At 49.4% G+C, this 22,336-nt stretch overlaps 1 protein-coding gene across 2 annotated transcripts in view; it reads left to right on the top strand.

The window, feature by feature from the left end:
* The window catches only part of LOXHD1 (lipoxygenase homology PLAT domains 1), a 151,338-nt gene extending 129,945 nt beyond the window's left edge, over positions 1–21,393 (top strand). For both annotated transcript variants that reach the window (XM_044240992.1, XM_044240993.1), the window contains 5 exons: positions 1,359–1,544; positions 7,480–7,650; positions 13,453–13,585; positions 15,155–15,313; positions 20,913–21,393. In XM_044240992.1, coding sequence (XP_044096927.1) covers positions 1,359–1,544; positions 7,480–7,650; positions 13,453–13,585; positions 15,155–15,313; positions 20,913–21,393 — 1,130 coding nt within the window. The remainder of the gene's footprint in view (positions 1–1,358; positions 1,545–7,479; positions 7,651–13,452; positions 13,586–15,154; positions 15,314–20,912) is intronic.
* The last annotated feature ends 943 nt before the right edge of the window (positions 21,394–22,336 follow it).

Genomic DNA, 22,336 nt, shown 5'->3' on the forward strand with positions numbered 1-22,336 from the left:
AGGCCCTCTGTCTTCATGCTGCTGTGAATCTCAGATGCCCTTGGGTTCCTTGACACACAGATGCTTGGCAACCATCTTCTGTGTGCCAGGTTTGGTCTGGAGTCTTAGGATGGAGAGATGACCCTGAGCCCTTATGAGTCTGACATACCAGTGGAGCAATGACAGTGAACTAAGACTGACATTCTAGGGGAGCAATGGCAGTGAACTAAGCTCTGGCAGAGGTCTGCACAGGAGCTGGGGGACCCAGAAGAGGGTTCTTAATTTAGCTGGGGATTAGGAGCAAGGGTCATGGAGGTCTTCCCAGAAGAGATACCAAAGTCTAGTGCAGAAAGACAAACCGAAGCCACTGAGGTAGATGGAACACCAGCTGAAGGACCTTCCAAGCAAAAATGCTAGTTTGTGCAAAGGCCTGAGGTTGAGTGAGAATACACTCCCATCGTGGAAACAATGTCTCCCACTTACCCTTCTCTATATCAAACTGTTCTCCAGGACCTGTTACAAGGAATGTGACAAACTCATTCGCACTGAGTATAAATGTCTTGTGAGGGGTTAGCATGTAGGCCCTAATAGCTTACATTTTCAACAAAGAAGCATTTAGCCAAAGAAATTAAGCTCTCATGGTAGGATCTCTGGAGTAAGTGTGGGCCCATGTAGCAGGTAAGTTTGTTGGTACCTCTCTTCTTCCTTTCTCCTAACAATGGAGCTAACTTTTAGCCTTGGAACTTGCTAAAAGTTCCAAGTGTCCACATGTTTCTTACTCCTACATCCTCTCATGATGTGTTCTCAGAAAATAGTTGATAAATCCCATGATAACCATAGGGTGTATGTGTCAGGAAAGCTTCACAGAGTCACCTCTTTCAGAAACATTTTCTTTTTAACTAGGGTCAATACCTCTATTTGGCTTAAGCAAATGATACAAAGCTCTAGTATAGACTGTCAACGAGGGATAGATCTGGGTAATAAGGAACTTTCCTATTTCATTCTGAATCCATGTTGTGCAGGAAGGAGCCTAGATTTCTAACCTGCAAAGCCAGTCTTCACGGCATACTTTTTAAGTATGGGTATATTTCCCCAGAAATAAATGAGTTTTTGCACTAGACCACTCATACTTGCTAACTAGACTCCATTTAGCCCAATAGCATTTAGAAGACACAGAAATAAGATGAAAGATAGAATTGGAGACCCAGGAGTCTCAAAAAACTAACTAACTCTTTCTAACCTCCCCATTGGCCTCATCAACACTAAACTTCCCATCTGCACTGATGGCTCCTCCAAGAAAGCCAGGATGGGAACCAGAGCAAGTGGACTATGTGTTGAAGAGGCTAACACCCAGAACCCTTATTTTGTATACCCTCTAGGAGCAGGCACCGATGCCAATGTGTTCATCATCATCTTTGGGGAGAATGGGGACAGCGGGACACTGGCCCTGAAGCAGTCAGCCAATTGGAACAAGTTTGAGCGGAACAACACAGACACATTCAACTTCCCTGACATGCTAAGCCTGGGTCACCTCTGCAAACTGAGGGTCTGGCATGACAACAAAGGTAGCTCTTGCTCAAGGTCAAAGTGGTGGGGAGAGCAAACCTCAGCTTTCCACCATCTCCCTGGCAGCACGTTGACCCTCCTACCGCAAGGTGGCAGGCAACTAAAAACTGTTGGTTGCCACCATTTTGACATTTCCATGAGTTAGAAATGTCCTGTGCTTCTAGACAAATTTTAGAAATCAAACTTAGTTCCTAACTACACCGTTGTCTTGATCATTTCTCTTTCCGTAATGCCTATCACACTGCCTGTACTATAGTAGGGACTTAATATAGTTTTAATGAAATTTATTTATAGCCACATTTCACTCTCTCAGACTCAGTCCTGATTTTTTTTTCATGCCGCAGTCACAAGAAACCTACATCTCCATGGAATCAGTTTTTCCCCATGCCTTAATATTTTCAAAAATTAAGTCCTGGCCATGAATCCCAGGTTCATGACTAGGTCCACTAATACTGGTTTTCCCACCATGTCCCCGACTCTAACTATGCACATATCTAGAGTTTCTCATTTTTCTTGATTCATTTTTCTTCTATACAAAAACTTTACAGCCAATCATTTTGTGTCTCCTCACGATCAAAAGAGAAGGGAGGCAGCTCAGCACCGCGGACAGCTCCTCGCGGTCCCGCTGTACCGCTACTGCTGTGGTGTAGGTAGCAAGCTCTTCAAACGGTCCCTTGGGTAACTCAAGACTATCTGATTGCCTTAGTCCTGGCCTTAAAGAAACCCCGGGCACCGACGTTATCCTCTTTCCTTTGTAGGCAGAGAAGTGGGCCTCCTCCCCTCCAGCCAGACTTTGGATCTGAAAGCAGGGAAAGGAAGATGTCTATCTGTATCCTCAGTGAACCCAGGTGGTTGGGATAGTAGGGTCAGGAGAGGTACAGGGAAGTCCAGGTTCTGTGCCTAGCTTCCTCTTTATAGTAACTTTCTCCTCCATAGATGGAAGCTTAAATGTTAATATAAGCCAAGACAGCTAAATATGTCCTTAAGCTCTCTCTCTCTCTATGCCACATTTTTTCATATTTAGTTTAAAAATATTCAAGCTACATTATGCTTCCCTTGCATAGCAATTTATGAGGGTAAAAATATTTCGTTTGAGAGACTTCCACAAAAAAAGTTGTGATGCCTCATAAGTTACAAATGTTTAGTTAACTTAATATCATGGCAGTCATCTCTTTCTTTGAATCTATCTTTCCATCTTTTTTGTTTATCCAGTAATTTTCATGAAAAATTTTAAGGATGAACAAAAGTGAGGGAAATGGTATAATGAACCTCCACATAACCATCACATAGATCCAACAATTATGAGTTGTCATACCTGCTTTCCCCTTCTCACTTTTTCTTTTTCTTTCTTAATTTCTTTTTGTTTGTTAGATTATATAAAATCAAACCCTTACTTCATATTATTTCATCCCAAACATATTTAGTATGTTTCACTTTTCAAAATGGACATTTTTAAGTGAAACACAATGCCACGATCACACTAAACAATGATTTCCTTGTGTCATCTGATTTCCACTCCATACACCAATTTCCTTAATGTAAAAAAATGCCTTTGTACTTTTGGGCTTGCTTGAACCTGGAAGCAAACAAGGTCTCCACTCCGTGTATAGCTGCCATCTCCCTTCAGTCTCTTCAAAAGCAGAGCATGCCTACTTCTTTCATCATGCCATTTGCTTGTGGAATGGATTGGGCCAATGATTTATAGAATATCTACATTCTGGACATTCTAGAATGTTTAGATTCTAGTGTTTATCTGCTTACTGTAGTGTCTTTGCCTCTCGAGTCCCCATATTTCCTACAATTTGGAAGTCAGCTCTAAAGGCATGCTTGGATTCAGGTTCAACTTTCTTTGGCATCTTTCTTTAAAATGCAACTGTGTACTTCCCATACCTCACAGCAATCCTACTCTTCCTGATGTTCACACCAAATAATGGATCCAGGGACCGTCAGCCTGGTTACCCTGACACCCTTCCCCCGCCAATAACTGTTCGTCTAATGGCTTCATCCAGTGATGATCAATTAGGATTACAAATGGTGTCTTTCTAGTTGTCCTTTCTTTGCCACTTATTAACTGTAATTCTTTTGTTTTAAAAAATGCTCCCATGATTACCATGAAAATATTGTCCAGAGAAGAAAATAAAGGTGAATGATTTATTCTTCCTCTTAATTCCAGTTACCTCCATAGCTTTTATAACAGAACAAATTATAACATACTGTTTTTATTTTCTAATTCATCTTGCTTGGTTGCTTTCTCTGATGAAGACTCTGGGGAAATGAAAAACCTTTTTTCTAAAGATTTCTTTTTTTAAAGATTTTAGTTATTTTCTTAAAGATTTTTATCTATTTATTTGGGAAAGACTGAGCAAGAGAGAGAGAACTACTGGGGGAGAGAAGCAGAGGGAGAGGGACAAGCAGACTCTCAGCTGAGCAGGGAGCCCAATGTAGGGCTTGATCCTTGGACTCTGGGATCATGACCTGAGCCGAAGGCAGACAGTTAACTGACTGAGCCACCAAGGTACCCCATGAAGAACTTTTTACCACAAAATTTAATCTATGATTTAAAAAGATCACTATGATATATGTAGAAGGATAAGAACTACAGCATCAATATTGTAAATTCTGTAAAATTCAAGTGAAATTCTGGAGAACAACTATGTGTCCACAAGGTAGTGTGTGTGTATTTGATTTCTGGTGTGTGCATGGAAAGGAAAACCATACAACTATGGAAGAGGATGTGGCAGATATGCTCTGATATGGATTGGCTGTGAGTCAAAAGGTGTCCAGCAGTGGGGGGTTACTATCATTGTGTAAAAAGTTTAAAAAGTAAAACTTTAAAAGAGGGGACTTTGGGGCACCTGGGTGGCTCAGTCAGTTAAGCATCTGCCTTCAGCTCAGGTCATGATCCCAGGGTCCTGGCATCAAGTCCCACATCAGGCTCCTTGCTCAGTGAGGAGCCTGTTTTCCTCTCTTTCTCTTGCCCCTTCCCCTGTTCATGCTCTTTCTTGCATAATCACTATCCCTTTCTCTCTCTCTCTCAAATAAATTGTTTGGAAGAGGAGACTTTGTAAAGAAATGGACTCTCTAATGGTGGCTTTCAGATGGCTCCTTGTTGTTCCACAGGGTCAGGAGGTTCTCCACCATCAGGCTAGTGCTGGCCACACCATTAGCCAAGCTGCTACTGCGGATTCGTCTTCACCAGTAAAAGCCAACCACGTGATATCAGCCCCCAGAGCTGCTTGTTTCCAGCTGCATGTCTGATAGGTTCTTAGTAGAGTTCATGGTGGTAGGGTCCCTGTCAATCACATTGAACATATCCAAAACAAGGCAACTAAATCAACAATGAGAAAAGATCTGAAGACAAGTTTCTTTCATCTTAAAGGAGTTGGGGTTAGCCTGCTATTTATCATGGAAGGAGGGCTTTTGTTTGTTTTTTAAGAGCTCCTACTTGAAAAGAGAATTGGAGATGGGTGAGACAAGGCCATGCTTTCAGAGGACAGGGGAAAGCGGGGAAGGGTGGGAAGAGAAGCAACCAAGCACCAGCGTAACCCAAGCCAGACACATTCCTTCTCTTCCATCTCCAGTTGCTTCCACTGCTACATTAGAGCACTGAATTGTCTGTGGATAAAGTTAAAGCCAGCCCAGAATCCATCCCTCCCCTCCACTCACTGTCACCACCCTGCCTGGAGTCCAAGAAGTAATTCAGGAGTGAAATCTACTTGGGCTGTGAAGCAGGGTGAATAGTGTGTTCCAGCAACAGACATGATCTTGCGATGACCCACCTCTCCAATTAACGTCATCCCTCTCCACTAACACTCACCCATACACACACAGTCACACACTTATAATTCCCATGAATTCCCATCGATTATTTTGTCATGAAGCCATTGAAACACCGTCATCCTGGAGTCAGGAGAGATCATTAAGCCAGTGATTCTCAAGATGTGACTCTGGTACCCGCAGCACCAGCATGACCAAGGAACTAGTTAGAGATGGAAATTCTTGAACCTCATTACAAACCCCCTCAATCAGACTCTCCAGGATGGGGGGCCCAGGTGATTGCAGTGCAGGTCCTAGTTCTCAGCCTTGGCTCTACATTGAAATTGCTGGGCAGCTGTAAAGACCACTGACGCCTGGCTTCTACCCCAGAGACTCTATTGTAATTGATTTGGGTAAGGTCTGGAAAACAGAATCTCTCTCTCTCCCACTCTCTCTTGCTCTCTCCTTCACACACACACCTACACCTTCCAAGGGCACCAACATTTGGCTTCTCTTTCTCTGCCTTCCTTTTTACTTGCCTCCCCCTTTCTCTGTTCCACTCTGGAGGTCTGTAAGGACTGCTCCAACGGGTCTCCTGTGCATCATTTCCAGACTGAACACACCAGGGATTATTAAGCGGTTGAATCAGTTTCATGATGTTATCATCTCAGAAAGCAGCCAATTTATAACCTTACAGTCAGAACTGGCCCCAATGTGGAAAAGTAAAAATATTGTTGCATTTTTTTAAGTTTATTGATAAAATTACTTACCACTGTTTAACTCAACAGAAGTATTTTAAATTTTAACGTAATTATTTCAGGACTCATGGGTTTTTACTTCAGTACAGATCTATGTTTAAAAAAATATATGAAGAGCCTTTAACCCAGAATTAAGCTATCCTAGGACTGCTGGTGTGTATGCCCAGCCCGGGAACTTCCACATCCACTCTCCCCTTCCTATCCCCGGAAAGCCGAGGGATAGAAGTGTGTGTCCATCTTTGTGTGTCTTTGTGCTTATAAGACCCTTGAGGCCAGCAGCAGGATCTACAGGTGTTGCTGGAGGCACTGTCCAATCCTAGAGAATGGCTTTTTGGTGGGGACAGGCCCAGGTGACATGGGAGGGCAAGACATGAGACTTGAGCATATCCGTGCCTTTCTTGTGAGGTTGCCTTGTGGACAATTAGTGAGCAGCCAGTACCACCCTGGAACCTGTCACACAACAGGATTTCCCCCACGTGTGTTAGGTGCTTTGGCTATCTGAGTTCTCAGAGAGTAACTGCACCAGTGCGAGGTACAAATAAGACATAGCTGCCTCAGCAAATATAGAGATTTATACTTGATAGCTGTGATTTGGGGGGAGCACTTCTGAAAGAAGCCCTGCCAGTTACAGCAGAAGTAACTGTATGTTCAGTATTAGGCTGAGAACTTTCAAGTTTAACATATACCCTGAAGAAGCAGCAGCCTCAAATCCCTTCTATGACCGCTGAACAGCCAAGGTCCTCAACGTCATAACAGACACGGCCCACATTCATGGAGCGGCTACTACATGACTGGCAATAGGCAAGGCATTAGGGAAACAAAAACAAATAAGACCAGGTCCCTGTCCGCCAAAAACTCATTGTCGGGGAAGAGACACGTAAACAATGATGACACGGGGAGGTCAGCGTGTGGCCAAGGCAGGTGCAGGCCTACTAGGCAATCAGGGGACACAAGGGAAGGCTTCCCGGAGGAGGTGATGCCAGAACGAATTCTGGAAGGATAACCGGCCTGAGTCAGGTGCGTACTGGTGTCAGGAAGTAATAGGATTTGTCCTTCAGCTGTGTGAACTCCCCAGAAGTCAGTGGCCCCCATTGTGAACCTGGTGGAAGTTATGAGCCCTCTCCCTGGTGAAACGTGTAATCACAGCACAATTTCTCCCAGCCGCTAGACTGCTTCATTCACATACACAGATCCTCTAAGGGCTCATGAACCCCAGACTAAGGATTTTGCAAAGAGCATTTCCTGCCCTGGGCTAGAGGAGCCCTCAGAGACCATCTAGCCCATGTCCTCATTTCCTCAACAAAGAGAGCCAGGCCGAGAGAGGACAGAGAACTCGTGTGGGGCCTCACGGGCAGTGGACAAGGGGCTGAAAGCGAGACAGCATGTTCAGCTCCTGGTCCCCACGAAGTCTTTTCCACAGGGATCTTTCCTGGCTGGCACCTGAGCTACATCGACGTGAAGGACAACTCGCGTGATGAGACCTTCCGCTTCCAGTGTGACTGCTGGCTCTCCAGGAGTGAGGGAGACAGGCAGACGCTCCGTGACTTTGCCTGTGCCAACAATGAGATCCGTGATGAGCTGGAGGAGACCAGTACGTGGGGGGCAGGTGTGACTCGTGGGCTGAGTCTTCAGTGTTAGATGGGAGGTGGCTCAGGAGGGGGTGGGGAAGGGCGTCGGTAAATCTGAAGTAGAGACTGTTACAGCTGGAGGGGACTCAGAGGTCCTATGAAGGAAAGAATTTTGGGAAGGTACATAAATAAATACCCTAAATATTCCTTGGCGAACTTGGAACAGCCAAGACGTTGGTCCCAGATCTTGGCCGCAATCACAGAGACTAATTAGGTAGCCAGAAAACCACAGGGGACAAGCTCACCCTGCCCTGAGGGCTGGGCTGGGCACTTGAGTGGGAAACTCTGTCTCTGGTTTATTTTTGTATCATGGGCTCCATACAACTGGGGCCCGTGGCAACAGCTGACAAACCAAGACTTCTGGAAACAGAATGTGTAGGAGGAGCCAGCCTCTCCTGCAGCCTCTTTCTTAGATCGGCAGGGGATATTTAAAGGGTAAAGTAATTGATCCCCCAAGTGGATGGCCATCCCAGGACTAGGGAGATGTTCCTTTATTACAGATGCCTATAGTCTGGGTTCAGCAGATTCAAGGTCTTACCAAAGGCAGAGCCCAGTATAAAGAAAGGATTTTTTTAACCTCAGTTTTCAAGGTAATGCTGACTGCAGTAAGAGGTGAACCCCCAAATCTCAATGGCTTAACAAACCAAAATGTATTTCTACTCATGTAATAAACCGTCCAGTGTGGTCATTGGCAGGAGACCTTCCACACTGTGATTCAGGGACCCAAGGTCTTTTGATCTGTGTCTCTGCCATTTTCAACATAGGGCTCCCATAGTTCTTGCAAAAGGAAAAAGAGCATGGAGAAGGCATGCTTCCCTACCTTCATAAAAAATTGACTCACTTTCTGTTGGTGAGAACTAATCATTTGGTTCTACCCAAATGCAAGGGCACCTGGGAAATGTAGTCCCTGGCTGGACAGCCCCTCCAGGGGAAAAACTGTATACCATGGAAGGGAAGCATGGCTCTCTGGTAGAAAGCCACCCATTCATGTTGGCCGCACCATCCAAACTACCCAATCATGACCTTAACTGCTCCAAGAGATGGTGAGCATTATGTCCCAGGGAACATCCAAAGGATGTTGTCAGGTTTATGGTCAGGTTTATGGTGCAAGGATTCCTCCCTGATTCAGAGGTTAGACCCCACACGTATAGAGGAGTCACCAGTTGCCCAGCTTCGTGACAGATGCGTGAGTGGTGCACACCACTCTGTGACCTCCAGTTTATTTGTATCAGCTTTTGCACATGGTTAGTGTCCCTATATAGCTAGAAGCTTCCATAGGTCAGGGACAGGGCCACTCATGTTTGTAGCCTTCTGCAACTCTACAAGCTTTGGGACAATAAGTGTGCAGTTAGTGCTCAGCGAAGAGAAGCGGCGGTCCTTTCTCTTAGAGCCTCATATCTTGTTAGAGGGAGAAGCGTCAGCCCTTCATGCAATAGGAAGCCTTAAACCCCTTCCATAGAGGCTCCTCCAGGCTATTGGCTTCCAGGGGAGGAGAGATTTGTGTGGCTCAGAGTATAATCACCGAGTCTCCTTCGAAGATTTCCAGCCAAGCAGCTGCTAAGACCTTTGGGGGTTGGGTTAGCAGGGAGATGGCCGAGGGGAGTAGCACTTGGGTTAGTTCTGGAAGGATGTTACAGACGGGAGATTGGACAGCAGGGGCAGGCAGCCCAGGAGCTGTCCTAGATATCTGTCTTTCCTTAGAGGCCACGGATGGCAGCGTGGTGCCCTCAAGGTGATGGTACGGGGACAGATGACCATACCTGTGTCCTCAGATGGAGGGTCACACTGGGGAGAGCCTCAGACACAGCTGGAGCCAAACATCCCAGTCCTCAGCTACCTTTATTTAGCCACTTGGCAGACGTTTACGAAGTGCCTCCCAAATGCCACAACCCCTGCTGAGGTCTGGGACACACCAGTAGGTGAAACCAAGACCCTGCCCTAGTGGCACTCAGTGTTTGTGGCCTCGGGGCACTTCCAGGTACCCTGGTGTGAGAACCAACACCCGCACAGTGCGTGAACAGAGCCTCATACGTGGGAAGCACTCTACACCTCTGTTCTCGTTAGGCCTTCACAGTTCCACTCCCACTCCCTGAGCTGGATTGGGTGTAAATTCTCACCTCTATACCGGCAGTAAGGAAAACAAAACCCGGAGAGGTGAAGCGACACATCTAAGGCCCATTCACAGCTGGTAGGACCCAGGTGACCTGATTCCTAGTCCAGGGCTCACTGCTCTGCTGCAGGCTATCTCGTCTTTACTGGGCTTGGCTGGTCTCCAGATGGGTCAGTTGCTCCACGTGGCGCAGCCCCTGTTCTCTGCCTTTACCTCTGACTCTTGTTAGCAGTTCCAGAGCTGCTCCCAGCCGTCTGCAAGCACCTGCCTCTGCAGGTGATTCCAGCGTGCCGCAAAGCTGAAAGCCATCGGCAACTTTTAAATAACAATGACATCTGGGTCCCAATCCCAGATTCTGTTGCAATTAATCCAGAGGAAGGGCTGAGCAGTAGTATTATAAGTTTGTGTGTGCACAAGCACGCACACACGTACACATACACACGTACACACACCCACTCACGCACGCACACACACACACGATCTTGGAAGGATCTCCCTCACTGGGACATCCTCCAGCAGGAGAAGGGCCCCCCTCTTACAGCTCTTCCCCTTCCTGTTCTCCCTCCCTTGATGCCTCCTAGGGCTGCTCTTTGAGCCTTATCTACCAAGTTTCCAGGCCAGAAATAGTCCAGCTTGATGACAGCTCCCCAGGGACGGAGGACTCCCTGCTTTACCAGGCAGCTCTGTCAGAAAATCCATCTTCGTACTCAAGTTCTCGAAGCTCCCATTCTTTGGGAGTTCCAGTGGAGTCAAACAGAGCATTTCAGGAGTGGTCAGGACTCTTGGTTGTCTGGGCCTGAACCCACATTGAGGCTCCAGCACAGAGGAAATGTGTTGTTTCCCAGAACTTGGAAGTCTCAGGTGGAGCTGGCTTCGACTCGGTCGTCTCCAGAGGCACCCGTCACTTCAGGACATCTCTGTCTCGACTTCCTCTCGGCTCTGCTTCTTAGTCTACACTGTGGGAAGATGGTCTCTGGTAGTCCCAACCCCATAGCTCTGTACTTAACATTGTCAGCGGAAGAGAAGACGGTGTCTCCCAAGGGAAGAAGCTGACTGGCCATCTGAACCACAAAGCAGGAGGCCTCCTGACATTGTGAGGTGGGCAAGGTGATCTGGAACAGCGAGTTCCAGGAGCCCACTGTCCCAGCATCGTGTGTCCCTGCGGTTCCAGCCTCAGGACAACCCCTGTTTATTCAGCACCTCTCACATGACAGGACAGCCTGAATTCCTTGCTCATCTTCCTCCGCAGATGCCATGCCCAAGAGGAAGATTTCAAGGGTGGTTGCTCTCCCCTCTCCTGTCCTGCCTCTTGAATTCCACGCATGCCCTCCAGAGCCCATGGTGGCTTGGCTGGTGCCCCCTTCATGCTGGTGACTCCTGCTGGAGCTGCTGTGCTCCTCTCTCCCGCCGGGCTTGCGCTGTGGGTGTGCTGGCCTCGAGGGGGGCCTTACACGGATCGCCACTAGCCTGGGTTCACCGTTCCCACCTGCCCCATTCCTTCAGGTCCCTGGTGCTCCTTTGTCCATTCCCTGCCCCCCAGCCACATATACACAAATTTGAGAGGCACGCCTTCCACATTTTTATCAAGCCACTGATGAAATACCGGGAAAGAGAACAGGGTGAACTATGTTCACTGAAACTTCCTCTCAAACGACCACAGATGCCATTGGCAACATTTGTTCCCAATTTCTCTAAATGTCCTTGCTGACACACCTTACTGGGCTTCCTTACCCTCAGGACCAACAGGAAAGGATTATGGCCCATTTGCACTCCATCCGCATTAGTTCTTGAATCTCTGACTTGAGTTCACCTAGTGAGCCTCTAGGTTCCTAGCGCTCCTGCCTCCTCCCCAGGGGCCAACAAACCATTTCCTCAACAAAGCCCAGGATTCACTTGCAACTCCCAGGTGTTAGGTTTGCAGAACTCAGCCCACCCTCTGTGAGGAAAGCAGAATGGCAGTGGGAGCTGACAATGGCTCAGCCATCGTAGGTCCTCAGTGTCCTGGGCTGGGATTTGTACGGACCCACAGAGCCTCGTCTTCTTCAGGAGTTATGGGCTCTCTGTGGCTTTCCTCCTCTATCATTGGCTACCTACCTGTTTGTCCAGATTCATTTCCCTCATCTCAACAGCAGACGCTCTCCTTGAGAGAAGTCACAAGGGCAGAAGGGCTAACATTACACCGAGCTGTAGGCACAGCCATGCCTTCTCTCCATTGTCTATATCACATCTCTGGGAGAAAGGTGCAGAAACAGCTGTCCTTTGCATCCAGAATCCCAAACCTTCTGATTCCTTTACTGCTCCAAGAGCCACATGCACAAGGGACACTCTGGAAATCTCCATCTCTGGCCTGGTCCCTGGGGAGGGATTGCTGGCTCACGTGAACTCCCAGCCCTCCTCACCTCCTCAGTCTTTGCTTGTGCTCCTCCCTCTGCCTAGAACCTCCTTACGTTCATCATCACTCTTCTTTGAGCACAGGCTCAAATGCTGCCTCCTTCGTGAGGCTTCCTGTGGCGGGATCATTCATTCATTTGCTCAAATATGTATGGAGTGCCTGTGTGCCCGGCACCGTTCTGGGCACTTGGGATCTATCAGTAAGTGAAACAAAGACCTCCCCCTGCCCTCATGGAGCTTACATTCAGATGGGATGGGGAGTACAATGAACAGTAAAATCATAAGCAAACTACACAGCATGTTCCTAGGTAACAGGTGATAAAAAGAAGAGAAAAATGTGGAGCCCCTGAAGGCAGGCCAGGAATGCTGGGTGCATAGGGTTGCAATCTTAATTGAGGGGCTGGGGCAGACTTCATGAGCAAGGACGAGATGAAGGCTGAGCCTAGCGAGTGGGAGTGAAGAGAACAAGGGGTGGGGGGGCAGCACTGCTGTGCAGGGAACAAGGGCACCTCCCAGGGCTCCAGGGACAGCACGGAGGCAGAGTGCATGGGGGGAGCAAGGAAGAAAATACGAGAAGATGGTGTTGGAGAGTTAATGAGCAGCTGATTTTTCCCTCTCACCCTGAGCTCCCTCAGCCCTTTGCTGCAGGGTTGCCAGGGTAGCACACTCCGTCTGGGGGCTATGGTAGTCAGTGTGTGTCTGGGGCTATAGAGGCAGTTCCAGTGTCCCCCAGAATCTAGCTGCATCCTGACGCTTGGCAGCCTCATAACAAACATCACTGAGTGCATGCAGACGCGCTCAAGGGCAGTGCAGGGGAGGAGGGCACCGGAGTGAGAACTGAGACCGGGCAGGACGTGGCGCTTGTGTACAAACTGCAAAGCTCTCCTGGAGTCTGGCCTGCCCACCCTTCCCTGTCCCTTTCTTCTCCCCTCTTCTCTCTGCACATGATCTCCATTTTACATCTTGGGGGCCGTCCATCCCTGAGAACCAGGCCCCGGCACCTCTCCCAAACTCATCTTCCCCCACTGCTTGCTGGGGCTTCCCTCCCAGCAGGGCAAAGCTGTTGTTTTCTAACTGGAAGAGGTTCTAACAGTAGCCCGGGGCGGGGGCCCGGCGGGGTGGGGGTGCAGGCTCTTCTGATAGTACCTTTTTGCGGAGATCCCATCCTGCCCCCAGGCTGTGGTCTAAGATCAGAGGGTGGACCTGGAAGTCACGGGCAGGGGGTGCTTCCCTAGCTGACCCTCTCCCACCTTCTTCACCGCAGCCTACGAGATCGTCATAGAAACAGGCAACGGAGGTGAAACCAGGGAGAACGTCTGGCTCATCCTCGAAGGCCGGAAGAACCGATCCAAAGAGTTTCTCGTGGAAAATTCTTCCCGACAACGGGCCTTTAGGAAGTAGGAAGAGGGGTTCCCACAAGGGAGTGACGGTGGGTGGGGTGGGTCAGAGAGGGACCCCCAAAATCAATCCCCTTGGTGGGCGCCATAAGTATACAAATGGGCCTACACTGCACTTACCGATCACCTACTGTGTGCCAGCCCTGTGCAAACTCGTCAGGACCGAGGAGTTTCCCTTATAAAAGGGAAAGGAGGGGATTGCCACTCCAAGAGAGGCTACTAGATGAGAATTTAATTATGTCAACCATTAAAAAGAAAGACTAATTCTGTAATATACTAGAGGTACTAATTATCGCTACAATGGCAGTCATGCTGTAATATAAAAACTGTATAAAATTAACATGTACACCTTAAGTTTATACAGTCTTATGTCAAATATATTTCAGTTTTTAAAAGTTAATAGAAAGCTACGGCAAAAATTAGTAATTAGCTAATTAAAGAGAGCCCTTGTGGCAGCAGGACCGGGGAGCACTGAAGACCTCCTCCAAGTCCGTGCAGACCGGGTGCTCATGGCCTCATGGAAAAAGAGAACATTCAACCATGAGATTGCAAGAGAGACAGCATAGAATTGAGTTCTGCTTGGAGGGAGGAAGGGAGGACAGAGCCTCTGAGATGCTCTGTCGGGAAATCAGCCTGGAGTTTCGGTTAAAGGCACTTCTTCTCGCCATTCCTGGTTGGCAGGCACTCCGCGACAATCTCCCCTCCTCCACACCAGAGCTGCCTCTGAATTGCCCAGATGCCCCCTTCCCCTCTCCGCTCCCTCCAGAAGTGCTTACAGAAGTCTCCCCCGTGTGACCCACTATAGCTCTCATTCGAACTCCCTGTGCATCAGGACGAAGTCTGAGCCCCTTACACTGGCACTCTGGACTGCCACAGATGGCCGCACCCTGCCTCTCCCCTTGCCACTTCCCCAGCTGAACCCCAGCTTCAGCCAAGCCAGTATTACCCCCCAAGTAAAGCCTGTGCCTCCTTCCCGAAGACCCCAGTCAGTTTCCCCTTGGGGGCCTCTTCCCGTCCTCCCATGGCTCTGCTCTCTGAACCCCAACACTCTCCCCAGCTCAACACCCAGGGCCCAGGGCCTCCCCCTTCTCCCTGCTCCATCTGCTTCATGACGGTCCCACCCCCTCGTGCTGCGACCAGGCAGGGTTTTTTGTTGTTTTGTTTTTTTTTTTTTAAGATTTTATTTATTCATTTGACAGACAAAGATCACAAGTAGGCAGAGAGGCAGGCAGAGAGAGAGAGGAAGGGAAGCAGGCTCCCCACTGAGCAGAGAACCCGATGCGGCGCTCGATCCCAGGACCCCGAGATCATGACCCGAGCCGAAGGCAGAGGCTTAACCCACTGAGCCACCCAGGCGTCCTCAGGCAGGGGTTTTTAATGACTGTGGTTGTCTTGTTCCAAAACTAGACCAAACCCCTGAAAGAACGTAAGCCTGACATCAGGCTGTGGTTGCCATTCCATCCCTGCTCCTCAGACCAGTGTGCCTGGAATGCAGTAGGCACTCAATAAATGCTCACCTCCTTCAGTGGATACGGGCAGCTCTTACGGGCCTATCTTTGTTTCCTTCAGGGGGACCACAGACACGTTTGAGTTTGACAGCATCTTCTTGGGGGACATTGCCTCCCTCTGCGTGGGCCACCTTGCCAGGGAGGACCGGTTCATCCCCAAGAGAGAGCTGGTCTGGCATGTCAAGACCATCACCATCACGGAGATGGAGTACGGCAATGTGTATGTACTGTGCCTCTGCCCCTCCCCGCCCCCCGGGAAGTGCTGCTCACTCTGTAGGGATGGACCTCCCCCCTACCCACCCCCCAACGTTCTGCTCACTCTTCAGGGATAGACAGGGGCTAGAGCAGAGGCAAGACACCAGACCCCGGGGAGCTGTCCCCTTCAAGGCCACCTTGTTCAGGAAACTTGCAAGGCAGGAAGGGCAGAGGCAGCTGTACTGTTCTGGAGCTTTCTGAGCCATAGGCCCACCCTCAGAGACAGGGACTAGAGCAGATGAGCTTGGATACTCCAGCCTTTTAATCCAGGGATGCTTCCTTGGAAAAACCCCTGAGTGAGCCAGACAATGCAGACAGCAGGCTCTTCCCTTCCCTTCCCCTCCCTTCCCCTCCCTGAGCAACGACAAAGAAATACAGCTTTGAAGCTGGCTGCTTCGCCCTCCCAGTGGGCAGAGTGGGAACCAGAGACCAGCTGGAGTCACCCCATGGCCCACCTGCCTCTGAGGACTCTGGATAAGGAGCTTTTGCATCCCCCTACCCCCACCCTCCAGGGCCTTCTGGAGACTCGGGCATTTCTGGAGGATTAAGGGTTTTAGTTACCTGGGTAACAGTCCACAGCCATCAGTTTTTCTAATTAAAACCACTTAGTTACCACATTGGATGCCAGAAAGAGCCCGGAGGCCCTTGAAGGCAGGAAAGACAGTGTTGGAGGCACCAGGAGGGGAGGAAAGAGATGCCAACCGGGGGCAGTGCTTGCCTCTGGGAGGCTAGGCCTGGGGAGTGAGTGACAGGCGAGGTGCACAACTCACAGGGCCAGCCTGCTTGCTGGGCCCCCGCCAAGAACTGTGGCCCACCCCTCCTGGCACAGACCCTGCCCCTGGCCATGCCTTCCTGGTGACCTGCTCATGGCTATGCCTTCCCGGTGAGTGCAGCGGACAGAAGCAGCAGCCAGGTGTAGGCTCGGCCTCTAGGCTCCAGCTTCCAGAAGCCCAAGCTTCTCAGAGCCATGTGTGCCTGTGTCCCCCACCCGCCCCCCTGCAGCAGGCAGACATCCTGGGATAGGCTCCCTCGGACCAAGCTTCCTTTGGGAATTTGCCGGGAAAGTGTTCTGACCTCCAAGCTTCGGTCTTAACCTGCTCAGGCTGCAGCACCAAAAGACCACAGACTGGGTGCCTCCAAGAGCAGACACCCGTTTCTCACCATTTAGGAGGCTGGACATGGGAAGTCAGAGTACCAGCCTGGCTGGGTCCTGACGAGGTCTCTCTTCCTGGATTGCTGTGTCATTGCAGCAGACAGAGTGAGAGCAAGAAAGAGAGAGAAAGGGAAAACGCAGGTGTCTCTTCCTCTTCTTATAAGGGCACTACTCCCCTCAAAGGGCCCCATCCTAGACCTCATCTAAACCTACTCACCTCCCAGATCCCATCCAAATGCCATCACACTGGGGGTTAAGGCTGCAACGTAGGAATTTGGAGCTGGGACATAATTGAGTCCCTTTCAGGCTGCACTGTGAGCCATTGTTCTTTTAGAGAAAAAACAGCAGGTACAATAAATCCTGCCAGAGTTCTGGGTGCGGTTGCTTGGAGCGGCACTGATGGGTACTGGAGAACAGGGACACGGAAGGCCCAGATGAGTTCCCGACTCACCCAGCAAGCCCAGGCCAGGTCAGAGCCCCTTCTGTCACCTGGTACATCCCGCCAGCCACATGGAGTATGGCTGTGCGCGCCACACCTCTGCAGACCCCCAGAACAGACCAAACCAGACAAGACAATATCATGCAATGCGATAATAAAGTGAAATCGTCCCTGTTGATTTAAACCAACAATGTTGGCTTTGAGAGAGGGAGCCCAAAATCTCAGCGCCACCCAGCGCCTTCCAGTCTTGGAAGGAAGGGAAAAACATGGGCTCAGCCCATAAACTTCCTACCCCACAGTCCAGGGAGCCAAGTTACAGGATTTCTCTTCCAGTAGAAAGAAGCCGCCATTCCTACACTCTCAAGAGTTGTAGCCTTTTTGTCACAATGTCACCAGGGCTGGAGGGGTAGGAAGGATGTCCATGGGGTGGGGGATCTTCCTGATGGGAAGGGAGGTGCAGGGGGCCCAGACCCCCGACACTAGGGCTGTCATCTGGTCAGCTGGTTGGCCTCGGGCAATTTCCCATCACCTCCCTGTGCTTGCTGTCCCCTTCTGGGAAGAGAGCTGGATGTTCCCTGGCGTCTGGTGGCGGGGGTGGGGGGTGGCTGACAGGGGCCCCAACTCAAGACACTCTCACAGGTCGTACTCCTGCCGGCGTGGGCAGGGCACAAGCCTGTGGTTCCTGAAGGATGATGTGTCTGTGTCTGCGGTCCTGTTAATAACTGGGCTTCCGTGAATTACAAAAGAGTTTAATCTCAATCTCCCATAAACATAGTAATCTCAAAATTTCCTTTCTATCCGTTTCCAGTTCTGACTCCTCCTCCTTCTAACCAGTCCTCCTTCGCCACTAAGATCCTCAGGATTTTGGTGCAAGGACCCACACAGGGACTTTTCTTTTCTTCTTTTTTTTTTTTTTAACCAAAAATAACTATTGTTTTAGCCCAATATCATATATAACACACAATCATATTGGGGTGCCCTGGTGGCACAGTCTGTTGAATGTTAGACTCTTGGTTTCCGCTCAGGTCATAATCTCAAGGTCGTGGGATTGAGCCCCACGTTGGGCTCCCAGCTCAGCATGGAGTCTACTTGAGATTCTCTACACGCCCCCTCCCGCTCCTCCCCAACCTCAAATAAATAAATAAGTCTTTGGGGGCACCTGAGTGGCTCCGTTGGTTAAGCGTCTGCCTTCAGCTCAGGCTGTGGTCCCAGGGTCCTGGGATTGAGTCCCCAGTCGGGCTCCCTGCTCAGCATGGCGTCTGCTTCTCGCTCTCCATCTGTCCTTACCCCTCCTTGCTCGTGTGTGCTCTCTCTCTCTAATAAATAAAATCTACAGTCATGGGGCACCTGGGTGGCTCAGTCGGTTGAGTGGGTTCCTTGGGCTCAGGTCATGATCCCAGGGTCCTGTGATCGAGCCCCACATTAGGCTCCCTGCTCAGTGGGGAGCCTGCTTCTCCCTCTCCCTCTGTCGGCCGCTCTGCCTACTTGTGCATTCTCTGTATCTCTCTTTCAAATAAATAAATATTTTTTAAAAATTAAGTCATTATAAAAATTCAAATTACACACTGTTCACAGAAGTGTGATCATATTTACATGTTTTTCAAATATATTTAATTTCTTTTCATTCGTTTTTCTTTGATTTTGCCTTTATTCTTTCTGATGACCCTATCCTCATTTCTAGTGGGAAAAGCTTGGATTGTGTCCTTCCACATCTAGAGTCTTTTTTTTTTCCAATTTATTTATTTTCAGAAAAACAGTATTCATTATTTTTTCACCACACCCAGTGCTCCATGCAAGCCGTGCCCTCTATAATACCCACCACCTGGTACCCCAACCTTCCAACCCCGCCACTTCAAACCCCTCCCACATCTAGAGTCTTAACTCCACAAAGCCCTAGGGTCCCACCTTTTGGGTGATCTTAATTATATCTATTAGAAATCTTTTCCTTATAGCTATACCAGGGAATATTTTTCAGCCATTAAAAATAATGAATTAAATATGTACCAGATGACTTGGAGCAATTCCCAGGAAAAGTAAGATATGGGAAAACACATATTATACGATGCCATTTTGTAAAGGGAACACTGACGTCCCGCATATGTCTGTGTCTATGTGGGTCTGTGCAGGATTGAGTGAAATGGAAGGAAATTTGGCAAGATACACCCGCAACTGTTACATGGGTTATCTGAGGTAAAGGTGGGATGTTGAAGTGGAAAGGAAGGAGGGAAAAAGGAGAGAGAGCCAAGCGAAAAGAAGAAAAAGAGTGCATTTAGAAAAACACGCATGTGATCACATGATCTGTGCATTTATATAGAATTATGTATATCAGTGAGGATTTGCATAAAGAAATACATTTTTAAAGAATGTCTAAACAAAGAATGAAGTTATATCCCCTCTAAGAAAATGTGGCATGTAACAACAATCCGCATTTATCAAGTGGTAACTGGAGGAAGAGGGATCTTGAAGCAGAACAAGGATTTCCTCCCTGTGTCGTTCAGTGGCAGGCTCCTCGGCGGGCTAGGAAGACTGGGTCCCGGGCCCTGTTCTGGCTCTCCTTAGGTGGTGACTTTTCTCGTCCAAGACCTAGTTTCCCCTTCTGTGAAATGGGAGGATGATGCCTACAGCTCTGGGTAGCTGTGGGAACTAATGAGATGCAAGAACGCAAAGGCTTGGCATTTAGGAAGCGTGCAGGAAAACAAACTCTTTTCGCAGTTACGGATTTTGATCTAAGAGGGGTCTGATTTTGTACGCTGGGCACACCCTCTCAGGGCTACCTCCCTGATGTCATCAGTCAGTGCCAGGAGAGCTTATTTCCAAAGCTGTTAAAATTCTAGCAGTTGGGAGTGGGAAGAAACCAGAGCAGTTGTTCAGTTCAAACCTCTAGCATTGCCAAGGGGAAAACCAAGGTCGGAGTAGGGGGTCTGGCTTGTCCAAGGTCACACGGGTGGTGGGTGGCAGGGCCGGGGCGACCCAGTGCAGCATTTTCCCACCATGCCCTCTGACTTCTTCCTTTGTGATGAATTACTGGGCTCACTACCATTAGCCAGAGGCTAAAATTGGCGTTGTGTGGGGTGGGGGTAGAGAGGGGACTTTCTGGTCTGAGACCATTTTTCTTGTCCCTAGATTTGCTTCTGCTTATGGTGGTTTCTTCAGTAAGGGCTTTCTCTTACCCCTTTCACTCCACAGACCATGCACACACACTCATAGTTCAACTCAGCCCAGTGCAAGGGATTTGGGAGCACACATTCCCCAGTGACGTTTCCACTTGCCTTTGCCTGGGACTGTCACTCTGGATCCTGCAGCTGTCTCTGAAGGTGACAAAACTGGGTAGAAATATTCATCAGTCCCTTTGAAAGAGCAAGGGGACCGCCTGGCTGCTGTGGAGTGAGCTTAGAGAAGGCCAGCGGCCGAGTCAGAAAGGCAAACACCAGGCAGAGGGGCTAGTCTCAAAGGGTCTTGGAGGTGGGTTTTACTTAACCTAAGAAGACATTAGAGGGTTCTGAGCAGGGGAATTACATTCTTGGGCTTACATGTCTGCAGAGTCACTTGGCTGCTGTGCAAAGAATGGACCGCAGGAAACAAGTAGACCAGCTGGGGGTCTGATCTGTCGTGAGGGGGAGGTGCTAGTGACTTGGACCAGAGGAACAGCAGAGCAGATAGTGAGCCAACGCATACTTTTTCAAGTGGCTGATTCTGGACATATCTTAAATACAGGGTCAATGCTATTTGCTGGTCGATCGCACGTGGAATATAAAGGGGGCAGGGTAAAAGAATCAAGGAGCAACTACAAGAATAGAGAAGCCACTCACTGTGAATTCTAAGATAAGAAAGGCTCCATCCTCGTATTTCAATGCAGACATCTCTAGCCCCAATATCCTGCCACCTGGGGAAGAAATCGTGTATGGACCCGGGGCGCAGGGTGAGGGTGGGAGCCTCGGCCGGTGTCCAGAGAGCCTCCTCCCTCCCCATTAGGTACTTCTTCAACTGTGACTCCCTCATCCCCCTGAAGAGGAAGAGGAAGTACTTCAAAGTATTTGAGGTCACCAAAACAACTGAGAGCTTCGCCAGCAAGATCCAGAGCCTGGTGCCAGTCAAGTACGAGGTCATCGTGACGACGGGCTATGAGCCAGGGGCAGGCACCGACGCCAATGTCTTCGTGACCATCTTTGGGGCCAACGGGGACACGGGCAAGCGGGAGCTGAAGCAGAAAATGCGCAACCTCTTCGAGCGGGGCAGCACCGACCGCTTCTTCCTGGAGACGCTGGAGCTGGGCGAGCTACGCAAGGTACGAGTGGAACATGACAGCAGCGGCTACTACTCGGGCTGGCTGGTGGACAAGGTGGAGGTCACCAACACCAGCACTGGCGTGGCCACCATCTTCAACTGCGGCAGGTGGCTGGACAAGAAGCGGGGGGACGGGCTCACCTGGAGAGACCTCTTCCCTTCTGTCTGAGGGGCTGGAGGCCCTCCCTCCCACTCCTTCACCAAGATGCTCCTGACCTCCACCTTGGGTTTCAGCCATCTTTTCTCAAAGCCTCCTGGAGTGGGACTGGGGTCCAGAAGCCTGGGCTGGAACTTCACGTTCTCCGGAGGCCACTCTGGGTGACTACTTGAGGCGTCCTGCCCTTCCCCAGTCTCCCAGACCTACAGGAATCAATCAACATGTGTCATAATCCTGTGTGGTACTGAAATAACCTTCTGTGTTTTACTTTTCCAATAACAGCAACAAACCAGGTTGAGACTTGCTGCCAAGTGTGGATGGGAAATTGGGGCTTCACCCAGGGGATAGAAGTGGGGAAGAAGAGGCCATCGAGATGGTGTATTTTAAGCGAAAACTAATTAAAGTGTTTTTCCCAAAAAAGCTGGGCTAATTAAATTATTACCAGCCACACCCTACAAAGAAGTCATCTTGGCGTCTGCTCACTAAGAAATGCATCCTTTCCCCCAGTTCCAATAAATCCAGTGGCAAATGGAGAAAAACATCAGGAGGAAGTGCTTTAGCCCCGGGGGGATTTATGAGCCTGAGAAAATGTACATGATCCTTTCCACCATTTAAGGAGAAGCCTTGCCAGGTGCCACAGGTGAGACCCAGAGAACTGAAGAGAAATGGAAGGGAGAGAGGGGCAGGGCCTGGAAAAGCCTGGTCGCTGGTGCGCTCAGGCTAAACTACCACCAGACAGGTCAGCGGGGGGACGAAATGAGTTCATCTGTGGCAGTTTGGATTCAGTGCCGGCACTGAAGGGGGAGTGTGTCCGGCATGTCGAACAAGGGAGCAGGGCTCATGGGGGCTGGGGTGGGAGTAGGAGAGAAGTAATCATGAAACAGTTTTTCGTGGAACTGGCTCTCTCCACCCTCCTCCTCCACCTCCCCACCACTGTCCCTGGCCCCTTCACCAA

The sequence above is a fragment of the Neovison vison genome, chromosome 3, assembly GCF_020171115.1.
Source record: "Neovison vison isolate M4711 chromosome 3, ASM_NN_V1, whole genome shotgun sequence".
Classification (NCBI taxonomy): Eukaryota; Metazoa; Chordata; class Mammalia; order Carnivora; family Mustelidae; genus Neogale; species Neogale vison.